Consider the following 12,047-nt stretch of genomic DNA (forward strand, 5'->3'; position numbering starts at 1 on the left):
AAAGCTTCTGTACAGCAAAGGAACAATCAACAGGGTGAAGAGACTACTTATACAATGACAGAAAATATTTGCTAACTGTTCATCCAACAAGTAATTAATATCTAGAATATACAAGGAACTCAACAGCAAAACAAATAAAAACCCACAAATAATCCAATGAAAAATGGGCAAGTGAGCTGAACAGACATTTCTCAAACAAAAACATACAAATGGCCAACAGGTGTATGAAAAAATATACAATATCACTAATCATCAGGGAATTGCAAACTAATACCACAATGAGATATCATCTTACCCCAGTTAGAAAGGTTGCATTGGCTGGGCACAGTGGCTCATGTCTGTAATCCCAGCACTTTGGGAGGCTGAGATGGGTGGATCACCTGAGGTCAGGAGTTTGAGGCCAGCCTGGCCAACATGATGAAATCCTGTATCTACTAAAAATACAAAAAATTAGCTGGGTGTGGTGGCACACACCTGTAATCCCAGCCACTTGGGAGGCTAAGGCAGGAGAATCGCTGGAACCCAAGACATAGAGGTTGCAGTGAGCCAAGATTGCACCACTGCACTCCAGCCTCGGTGATAGAGTGAGACTTGGTCTTGAGAAAAACAAACAAACAAACAAAAAATGAATGGCTACATCGAAAAGACAAAAAATAACAAATGCTGTCAAGGATGTGGAGAAAAGAGAACTTTTACCAGACTATTAGTGGGAAGGTAAATTATTACAGACGTTATAGAAAACAGTGTGGAATTTTTCAGAAAACCAAAAATAGAGCCACCATATGATCCAGCAATCTCACTACTGAGTATTTATCCAAAAGAAAGAATATTGGTATATTAAAGGAATAACTGCATTCCCACATTTACTGCAGCACTATTCCCAATACTAAGATATGGAATCAACATAAATGCATAAATGTCCATTAACAGATGAATGAGTTAAGAAAGATTATGTATCTAAGATAGATAAATAGGTGTGTGTGTGTGTGTGTGTGTGTATGTGTGTGTGTGTGTTTGTGTGTGTAATGGGATACTATTCAGCCATAAAAAGAATGAAATCTTGTCATTCACAGAAACATGGATGAGCCTGGAAGACATTAAATTAGAGCACAACAAGAAGACATTATATTCAAGCAAAATTCTTGTGGTACAAGAATACCACAACACCACATGTCCTCACTCATATGTGGGAGCTCATAAAAGTAGAGGGTAGAATTGTGGGTACCATAGAGGCTAGGAAGGGTAGGGGGCAAGGAGGATAGGGAGAGGTTGGTTAAGGAATACAAAATTTCAGCTAGATGGGAGGAATGAGTTCTGGTGTTCTACAGCACTATAGGGTAAATATAGATAACCAATTTGTTCAATATTTTTAAAAAGCTAGAAGAGAATATTTTGAATTTCACAACACAAATGACAAATGTTTGAGGTAATAGATATGTTAATTACCCTGTTTTGATCTCTCTACACATATACATGTATCAAAATATCACTCTGTATCCCATACATATGTATAATTATATTGTGTCAACTAAAAATACAAGGGAAAAATGAAGAAAAATGAACCTAATTAAAAATCAGGTCCATGTATATTGAGAAGATGGTGGCTGGATGGGACAGTGCGGTAGACAGCAAAATGCTCATCCAAACTGGAAGTAGATAATGTTGGACATTTATTGTAAAGAACAGAAATATCTACCAATTATTTTTAAATTGGGGGATGAGCGCAGAAGAAATCTCTAGAAGAATTTACAGTAGCTGTTATTAAGCAGTGGAACCGGAAAATGACAAGGGAAAGGGCTTTTTAATGAAGTGTTGTAAGTACTATTTAATTTCTAACTATATGCACACAGCATATTGGTTTTCTATTGTTATGTAACAAGTTGCCACACAAATTTAGCAGCCTAAAGCAGCATGCATTTATTTATCTCACAGTTTCTTTGGGTCAGGAATCTGAGCATGGCATAACTAGGCCTTCTGCTCCGGGTGTCACAAGGTGGGACAAGAAGTCAACTGCGGTTGGGGTCTCATTGGAGGCTGAGGGACGTCTTGTGAGCTCACATGGCTGCTGCCAGAATTCAGTTCCTGGCAACTGTAGGACTGAGACCCTTGGTCCTAGAGGCCACGTTGCAGACCCTCAGCCCTTGCCATGGACAGTTCCCAGTGAGCAGCTTGCTTCTCCAAGGCCAGCAGGAGCCTCTCGCTCCAGCCTGCCATAACAGTCTCACATAGCATAGTGGAGTCATGTGAGTGGCATCTGTATTAACCATGCCTTTATTTTCTGTCTTCTGATGCTTTGACATCTGAGATCTTGCTCACCATGAGTGACTGTCCTTCCCAGGGTGACCAAATTCAAGAGAGAATAAACAAACTCACCCCAGAGTGCACCTTTCCAATGCAAACTAACTCATCCAGAGTGCATACCTACGACCTCCTTCTTTATCAGGCTTTCACACCCTAGGCAACTATCCACCTGCCCAAGTCACGCTGGAGCCAGGTACTAGACAACCTGGGACAGCCCCTGTGCTCAAGGCCTGCTGAAATTATTTCAGCTAGCCAGTCCTCAGTCTGCTGTCCCTGCTGTGCCCACTTCTTCCCACAAACCACAATAAAGATTCTTGCCACAGTCCCCGCAGCTCTGCCTCCCAACCCACCCTAGTGCTTCCCCCTGTGGCCCTATATGGCGTGCCCTGCCTCCTTCTTCCAGGAGACTGTGAGTATGAACTTCTTGCTTTATGACAGTCATGTCCATGTCTGTGTGTCTTACATACTTGATTAAAACAAACCCTTAAAACAGCATTCCATCGGCTTTGCCATAATGTAACCTAACTAAGGGAGTGACATCCCATCACCTAGAACAGACACATGCTATTCATTAGAAGCAAGTCACAGGTTCTCCCTCCACTCAAGGGGAGGGAATTACAAAGGCAGCAATTCTTGCGGGGGCGGGGGGATGTCTTCTACATGTGCTTTTTGATTTTTTAAAAATAATCCCCCATGGAATACTATGCAGCCATAAAAAGATGAGTTCATGTCCTTTGCAGAGACTTGGATGAAGTTGGAAACCATCATTTTCAGCAAACTAACACAAGAAAAGAAAACCAAACCCTGCCTGTTTTCACTCATAGGTGGGAGTTGAACAATGAGAACACATGGACACAGAGAGGGGAACATCACAGGCTGGGGCCTGTCAGGGGGTGGGGGCCTAGGGGAGGGATAGCATTAGGAGAAATACCTAATGTAGATGACAGGTTGATGGGTGTAGCAAACCATCATGGCACATGTATGTAACAAAACTGCACAGTCTGCACATGTACCCCGGAACTTAAAGTATAATTTTTTTAAAATAATAAATAAATAAATAAATAAATCCCTCAAAATCAACTGCTATGTATGATTTCAGCAGGAATTAATGGTTTGTCTGACTTCAGTGGCTTGAATGAGAGGAGTTTTCTTGCATTGCACCAACAGCATTGGAGGTGCCAGCATTGCTCAAGCTGTCCACCAACACCTGCAGGACTTAGTCTCCATCAGTCTTTCCGTAATGCCTCTTCTCATCATTGTTACCAGCATCTCAGGACCACAAGACAGCTGGCGTGGCCCCAAAAGAAGACACATGGGAAAGGACAGTGCTGGGAACCCCTTTTCGCCAGTCTCCAGCAAAGATCTTTCCAGAAATACCACCTCCCATTCTGCAACCTGCCTCCCCGTGCTCCCTGTCACAGCCAAGTCCTTTGGCCGTTGCCAGCCATAGGGAGGTGGGGAAGTGAGTATCTGTCTGGAAGTGGTTGGTGCCATGGGTTGGAATGCTAAGTAGCCTCAGGCCTGAAGGTTGGCAAATCCATCTGTGTATAGATGCTAGGAAATGCAAAGGCTTCCAGAGCATCAGTAGCAACACCAAGTACTTGGAACGACCCACATTTGGTTTAGTCTAATAACAATCTCAAATGATGAAATGTTGTAAGCTCACTGTTAGAGGCTGAACAAGGTGTTTTCTGATGAGCTGAAACTTGAAGCAGACTGCCCTGGGAGGTCAGTGATTCTTTATCCATTTGATCGACAGTCTCAGAGGGGAGCCAGTCCCACCCGCTGGCCTCCAGGGCTGCCAACAAGACTCAGATCTCACTGGCCAGATGAGGCCAAAATAAGACCCTGAGAACAGACTGTTGCCAGACTGACACGAGCTCTTTCAGCTTGCAAGAATCTTTTCCTGGCTCCCCTGATCTGCTAGATAAGAGGTCACGATCTGCAGAAACAACACACCTGAAGGGGAGCACTAAGAATCACCAAGAAGGCTCCAGTCAACCAGGACCAAATCACTTGACAGTGAGTATTCCCAAGCACTCCTTCCTGGAAGATCACTGTGACTGGGGTTTGCAGCGAGCTCTCCTCTTCCCCATCCCTCTGCAAAGGGCTTCACTGGGTGGGAAGAAACAGCCTCCTTCAAGGGGATCCCAAATTCCAGAAGCTACCTTGGGGGACCTATACCTTCTGCCATCTGTGTGCTAGAGCAGAGGCATTCCGTTTCAATGGGGAGCATGGAGCCTCTCCCAAGAACATCTTTAAAAGCTGAAGGTTCCCCTTAATACACTTCCCCTTCCATGTGTGCCCCCTCCTATTCTCATGTATGTGTGTGCACCCATGGTATGTGTGCCTGGTACTTGGGCTACACACACAGTGTCAGTGTGCTTTAGAGAAACGACACAGCATCAGTAATAAAATGTGGTATGACTTTATTTAATGTTATCTACTGTAATATTGTCATAAAAAATATTAACACATTTAACCCCTGTTGAGCTCCTGTGATTGGATCTGTAGCCATGATGAGAAGCTAAAAGTAATCTTTGGAAAAACCAATAATTAACATGTTTCACACAACATGATATAAAGCAGAAACAGAGGATACCTCTGGAAAAAGGGTGACTGCCCCGACTCCAACAACAGGAACATACTGGAATCTCATCAAAGGTTTTGTAAACTCTACCCCACCTCTCCTTGGAAGTACCCTTCCCCACCACAGGTTCCTGCCTCTTCGCAAGGAGAATCTCTATGGACAGGAAAAGGCTGTGTTTATGGGAGAATGGGGTACACGGGAACCATCTGGAGGGAGACATGAGGTTGGAAAACACCTGCATCCAGAAAGGGTGTGACAAGTTGTGGGACCAAGGCAGGTCCCTGAAGCCCCGAGTGGAATGGGGATGACCCCTACCTCACAGCCCTCCTCTGAGAATTATATGGAATGCCTAGCACACGTTGAGCCACATTTTACCTATCAGTTTATTTATACTCTCCAACCTGTGTTTCTTTTAAAACAAGGCTTCCCACAGCCAGGAGTAATAAGACATAAAATTCGAGCCAGCACACTTTTGTTCACAAATGCACTTGAATTCTGCAGAAAGGTCAGTTTGGGAAATACCATGGAAAGACAGCACAGTTCCCTTATTTGTTCATTCTGCTTTGGAACTGCAGCTGTGAACATGAGCTGGCTTTCCACACCCATCTACAGGCTCCTGTGATTGGATCTGTAGCCATGATGTAGACAGGCTGCTGTCAGACCCACCCTGGCACAGGGTGCTGCGGGGAGGCCCCCCATGGGTCTGGCCTGGCGGAAAAAAGACACCCCTGTGAGTGCTTTCTCACCATCCTGCTTCTCAGCTTACCCCAGGTCCCTGGGAAGGGTGGTGGAAGGTGACTTAGTGGAGGGGAAAAGGAAGGACAAGAAAGGGAAAGAGAATGGGAGTTTGAGTGAGAAAAGAATCTGCATTCATCTCCTTGCTGGCCCACCCTTCTGAGGCCAAATTGGCTGACCCAGGGGCCTGGGGCTTGCCCTGGAGAGGCAAGAAGAATGCAAACAAGATCAACGAAGTCTTTTACAAGTCAGCAAGGACATTGATTCCCACTAGAATAAGATGAGCAAAGAACACAGAACAATTTACACAACAAGGAATAGAAAATGTTAATAGACTCATGAAAAATATACGACCTCACTAATGATTAAACATGCAAATCAAAACTTTTAAATACCATGATTTCATCAACAAGGAGGCAAAGTTATCAAGATGGCACACACACATGCTCAATACTGAAATGGGTTCAACTGTAAAAGCACTCTCCTATGCTGCTTCCAGAACAAACCTTTCTGAAGACAGTTGTACTAGTAATTGATGTTCATTAAACATTCACTCTGTGTCAGGCACTTACAGTTAAAGCCCTTCAAAGGATGAAATCATTTTGATTTCTAATAATCATTGGAAGTACACTACCATGATCTCCATTTTACAGGCAGAGAAACTGAGGTTTAAAGATAAATAATGTGGGCCAGACACAGTGTCTCATGCCTGTAATCTCAGCACTTTGGGAGGCCAAGGTGGGAGGATGGCTTGAGGCCAGGAGTTCAAGACCAGCCTGCACAACACAGCAAGTCCCTGTCTGTATAAAAAAAATTAAAAATTATCTGGGTGTGGTGGTGTCTACCTATAGTCCTAGATATTTGGGAGGTTGAGGTAGGAGGATTGCTTGAGCCCAGGAGGTCGAGGGTGCAGGGAGCTGTAATTGCACTATTGTACTCCAGCCTGGGTGACAGAGCGAGATCTTGTCTCGAAAGAAAGAAAAAGATAAAGAACTTGCTCAAGGTCAGATACTTAAGAAACCTGAAACCAAAATTCAAACCCACACCTCTGACCCCGAAGCCCATATTCTGGACCACAGTGTTTTTCTGTCTCAAAGCCTTAAAATCCTTGTAACTGTTCTTGAAGTAATCTATCCTAAGGAAATAATCAGAGATACAGGAAAGTTGTATACACAAGGATGTCCTCTGTATTGCCATTTATGGAAAATTATTAACACCCTAGATATTTAGTAATAGAGAAATTGTAAAATAAAGAATGAACAAGGCTGGGTATGGTGGCTCATGCCTGTAATCCCAACACTTTGGGAGGCTGAGGTGGGTGGATCACTTGAGGTCAGGAGTTCAAAACCAGCCTGACCAACATGGATACCCCATCTCTACTAAAAATACAAAATTAGCTGGGCATCATGGCACATGCCTGTAATCTCAGCTACTTGGGAGACTGAAGAAGGAGAATCACTTCTGAAGGCAGAGGTTGCAGTGAGCCAAGATCGTGCCATTGCACTCCAGCCTGGACAACAAGAGCGAAACTCTGTCTCAAAAAAAAAAAAAAAAAAAAAGAATGAACAAAAGATAAAACAAAACATCATATTATGTAGTCATCGATCATATTTTTGAAAAAACTTAAAGACTGTAAAATATTGGTGGCATACTATTAAGTTTAAAGGGTAGGTATTGGGCCGGGCACGGTGGCTCACACCTGTAATCCCAGCACTTTGGGAGGCCAAGTGGGGCAGATCACTTGAGGTCAGCAGTTAGAGACGAGCCTCGCCAACATGATGAAACTGTGTCTCTACTAAAAATACAAAAATTAGCAGGGCATGGTGGTGCATGCCTGTAATCCCAGACACTTGGGAGGCTGAGGCAGGAGAATCACTTGAACCCGGGAGGCAGAGGTTGCAGTGAGCCAAGATTGTCCCACTATACTCCAGCCTGGATGACAGATCAAGACTCCGTCTCAAAAAAGAAAGAAAGAAAGAAAAAAAATAGAACAGAAAAAAGGATAGGTGTAAAACCATATACACTATCATTTCTAGGAAATATATCAACACATTAATAGAAATTATCTGGATGGTAAAATAGGAAAACAGGTGGACTTTTTCATCCTTCTGCATTTTCCAAAGTTTTTGAAATTAGTTGGTTACTTTTATCAGCAAGAAAAGCCATGTATTTTATTTTAAAAAATGCAGAAGTCTGAGCAGAGGCCCCTGTATTACAGAGGATTTGGGCCGTCAGAGTGATGCTGGGAATGGGGCAAGGATGACTGAGAGAAGGGCCTGTGGCATGTACCGTGCCTGGGAGCCTGAGACTTCCAGAAACAGTGACTCTCTTGCTTGTTCTCATACCCCATGAAACTCTACAATGTAAACCAAAGGAATTGCCCCAAGGCTCCTGCACCTGCTCCAGAGAGGCGATGAGCCCAGGGAGGGCTATCCCTCTTCGCAGGGGCTGGGGGTGAAGAGACAGTCCCATCAGCCTCTGGCCGGTGGCTAAGGAGAGGGAAACCAGAGAGCTATGGCCTGGGCCCAAGTAAGGAGGACAAAAATGGGGCAAGAGCGGAGTCTGCCCAGGACGGGAAGGAGGAGAGAGCAAGGGAAAGAAAGGGCCTGGTTGAGGCTGTTTTTTAATTTCTCTAGCAGCCACTGCAACAGGAATGATTCCACGGTGCACACCAGTGACAACTAAGGTTATGTCAGAGTTCATCGGCCATCCTGGGAAACCTAGCCAATCCTCTAGAAAATGTGTTCTGAGCTCCAAGGGGGCCTGACAAGTGACTTTTAACACTGTGCTCATCTGTACATAGGAGAGGCCCGTCCTGTGCTGCCTCAGCATCCACAAAGAAAAGCAGGAAGGTCTTGCTCTAGAAGCCCTTCCTGGAACCCAGTTCCCTCCCACCTCAGTTGGTTGGGATCAGGCCATCACTAAGGCAGCAGAGAACATGGGGTAAAGATGAAAAAGTGGTGGGACAATCAAGGAATCACAACACTAGGGTCACCTGGGGACCATGCACTGGCTTGGGCCTAGACATTACAATTCTGCCTGTCCCCAACCCTAAGTAGCCTTTTGCCCCTTGAACCCCAACTCCAAGAGACCCTCTTTGTCTTCCCTCTCCTGTTCCTTTCCATCCTCCCATCAATGGCTGGATTGTCTTATTAACTAAGCCCAAGGGAATGACCTTCATCTAGGATGGATAAACTTCCGGGGGGATGCTACAAAGGCAAAACCAGAATAGCGATGAGAGATGAGACAGACATGATTGGTGGATTTCTAAATGCACTATCTTTACTTTCTTTACTTCTTTTGTGTGTTGGTTTTTGCTCATTGGTGCCTTCTAAATAAGTGTCTCTTTGATCCTTTTCTTGAATCTGTCACCTAGTTCTGGTAAGAAAAGAAATCTCTTTCTGGAAGGCAGGGGACAAGCTGGGAACATAGTGGGCTTTCCTACAGGGCCAGGAGGAAGGGGACCCTGGTCTGAGACAGTAGCCAAGGCTGGAATTACGAGCCAACCCTGGGGTTCAGGGGAGGAAACATGGAGATCATAATGGAGTCTGCCCGTGCGGGAAAATGATGGAAGGAGAGAACAGAGGGAAGGAGACGAAATATAGCAAGAGCCTCTCTGGTCTTACATCCTCCCTCCTACGCCACTGTGTGGAGGAGCGTCCTTCATAAAACTGTGCTCATCTTGAGATACAGAGCAAATGACACCCATAAACTCCACCTTCCGTTTCTGACAACAGGTCTACAGGAGAAAACCGGTGATTCCCCCAAGAATGGCGCTATCGGCAGTGACCATGAGCCCTCTGGAATCTGCACTCTGTACCAGAAATGAATCCCTGAATCACACAACCTGGTCATCAGAGCAAGCGACTCAGCCCCCAGTAGAATCACGAGAACAGCACCGTTCTATCTACATTTCCCTGCTCATTTGCATACTGGGAGTAATTGGGAATGGACTTTTGATGTTGTTTCTCATCTTCTATGTAAAGAGGAAGCCATTCACTGTCTACATCCTACACCTCGTCATCGCTGACTTCATAGTCCTCTGCACATCTGTCCTCCAGCTGATAATCCTGCTTTGTGATCGCCTCAACAATGACACCTTACTGAAATACATCATCTTCCTGATACTTTTTGGCTACAACACAGGTCTGCACCTTCTCACCGTCATCAGTGTGGAGCGGTGTCTCTCTGCTTTACCCAATCTGGTACCAGGGCCAATTCCCAAAGCACCAATCTGCTGTAGCCTGCACTCTGCTGTGGGCACTTTTTCTTCTTGTGTTTGGATTAGAAAACTTCTTCTGCATCCAGGTAGATGAGTTTAGATTCCCAAAACGTCCATACGTGTATAAATTTTTAGGTATCTTGGCATTCCTTGTCTTTGTTCCTCTCATGATCTTCGCCAGTTTGAGGCTCCTCATCCAAGTCTGCTGTAACCTGAAGCCACGCCAACCTGCCAAGCTCTACATAATCATCATAGCTACTGTGGTCTTGTTTCTTGTCTTTGCCATGCCCATAAAGGTCCTGCGCATCATAGCCTTTTTTTAATCCTAGTAACAACTTGGTGTGGAAATTATATCCTTATTTGAATATTTTGTCCACTATCAATTGCAGTGTCAATCCAATTGTCTATTTTGTGGTAGGTCGTATCAGGAGAAAGAAAAGTAGAAAGTCCCTAAGGGAAGCACTACAAAAGGTCTTGGAAGAAAAACCAGTGGCAGGCTTGGGTGAGAACGTTGCACAGCCTTCTTCACCCTCAACGGCCTTCAGCTAGGATGTCCTTGGGAGAAGACTATTCTATGTCATCTCAATGTGGGAAAAGATAACACGGTTCTGATGTCACTTCTCTATTTTCCTTCCTGGTGGCTCATCTAAGATTGAAAAAGAAATTCCTCAGTTCCTCCTAGGAATTAATAATACTAACAATACCCTATGATGCTCATGTGTTCTACTTTGCCATTGCTGGTTTTGCAAGAGCTGACATTTTTGAACACTTACTATATTGCGGGCACTGAGCTATGTGTTACATACATTGTCTCATTTAATCTTCTTGACAATCTTATGAGCCAATATTGTTGTTCTACCATGACATGAAGGAGTGAGGCTTAGAAAGGTTTAGTAAAGTTGCAGAGCATGGATGTGACGGAGCCAAGCTGGGACCCAAGGAGTCCAACCCCCAAACCCATGCTTACAACCATAATGCCCAGGACAGTCCATGAGAGGTAGCACTGTAAACTATTTTTCATGCTGCCTTTGACACCACTCCCCACTTTCTTTCACTCATGTCTCCTTTTTAAATCTTGCACTATTCATCAGAGGGAAACCATTTTTTTCCCGTTAGGAATAGGAACTATTGTTGGAGCACAAGAGTGCACATTAATACTTGTGGAAGGACCATAGGAATATCCTCCAGAGATGTCCTTATTGTGCACTTGTTAAGAACTCATCCTGGGATGGAGTGGGAAATACATGAGATGTCCCAAAGTCCTTTAAGAATGTCATCCTCTGAGGTGGGAGGATCACTTGAGCCTGGGAGGTCGAGGCTGCATGAGCCATGATGGCGCCCCTACACTTCAGCTTGGGTGACAGAGGAAGACCCCATCTTAAAAAAAAAAAAAAAAAAAAAAAAATTCCTCCCATCAGAATGACAAGGAGCTTCAAAAAGAATTATTGTAGTTTGATTGGAACATGGAAATTTTCACTTCTTTTCTTTCTGTTTGGTGTTCTTAATATGGAATATGTATACATCCATGCATAAAATATACAGCACTGATAAACATTTTCTTTGCAAAATGTATAAAAAACAAAATCATGTATTTTTCTAGAGTATTTTGGCAAACAGCTATTACACAATCTCTCTAGCCCACCATCTATCATTCCTCAGTTTATTACTGAGTAGCAGATTTTGAATGCTGCCAACTCTTTCTGGAATGAGCGCTTGATTTTTTTTTTTTTTTTTTAATCACAAAGAAAACATTCTGCCACAGTCCCAAGGCACTACTGATGGACTTCACTATTTTAAGCCAGCTGAGTCCATGGCACTTTCCAGGACTATTTATAGATTTTGCTCATCCTTTCATTTTCCTACTGAGATAATCTCATGGTCCAACCTGATTGGCACATAATAAAGCCTTCTTCAATTTAATTCTACTTGGCTGAGTACAGTGGCTCATGCCTATAATCCCAGAACTTTGGGATGCCAAGGCAGGTGGATCACCTGAGATCAGGAGTTCGAGACCAGCCTGGCCAATATAGTGAAATCATGTCTGTACTGAAATCACAAAAATAAAAATTAAAAAATTAGCTAGGTGTGATGGTGTGCACCTGTAATCCCAGCTACTTGGGAGGCTGAGGCACGAGAATCACTTGACCCAGGAGGCAGAGGTTGCAGTGAGCCAAGATTGTGCTACTGCACTCCAGCCTG

General features: G+C 44.1%; 1 protein-coding gene across 1 annotated transcript; it reads left to right on the plus strand.

Annotated features, from left to right (window-relative positions):
• The first annotated feature begins 9,396 nt into the window (after positions 1-9,396).
• Positions 9,397-10,397, plus strand: LOC112622663 (mas-related G-protein coupled receptor member H-like). Its single transcript, XM_025382376.1, is given in 3 exon segments — positions 9,397-9,815; positions 9,817-10,167; positions 10,169-10,397. Coding segments are annotated over 3 exon segments (999 nt in total).
• The last annotated feature ends 1,650 nt before the right edge of the window (positions 10,398-12,047 follow it).

This window comes from Theropithecus gelada, chromosome 4, assembly GCF_003255815.1.
Source record: "Theropithecus gelada isolate Dixy chromosome 4, Tgel_1.0, whole genome shotgun sequence".
Lineage (NCBI taxonomy): Eukaryota > Metazoa > Chordata > Mammalia > Primates > Cercopithecidae > Theropithecus > Theropithecus gelada.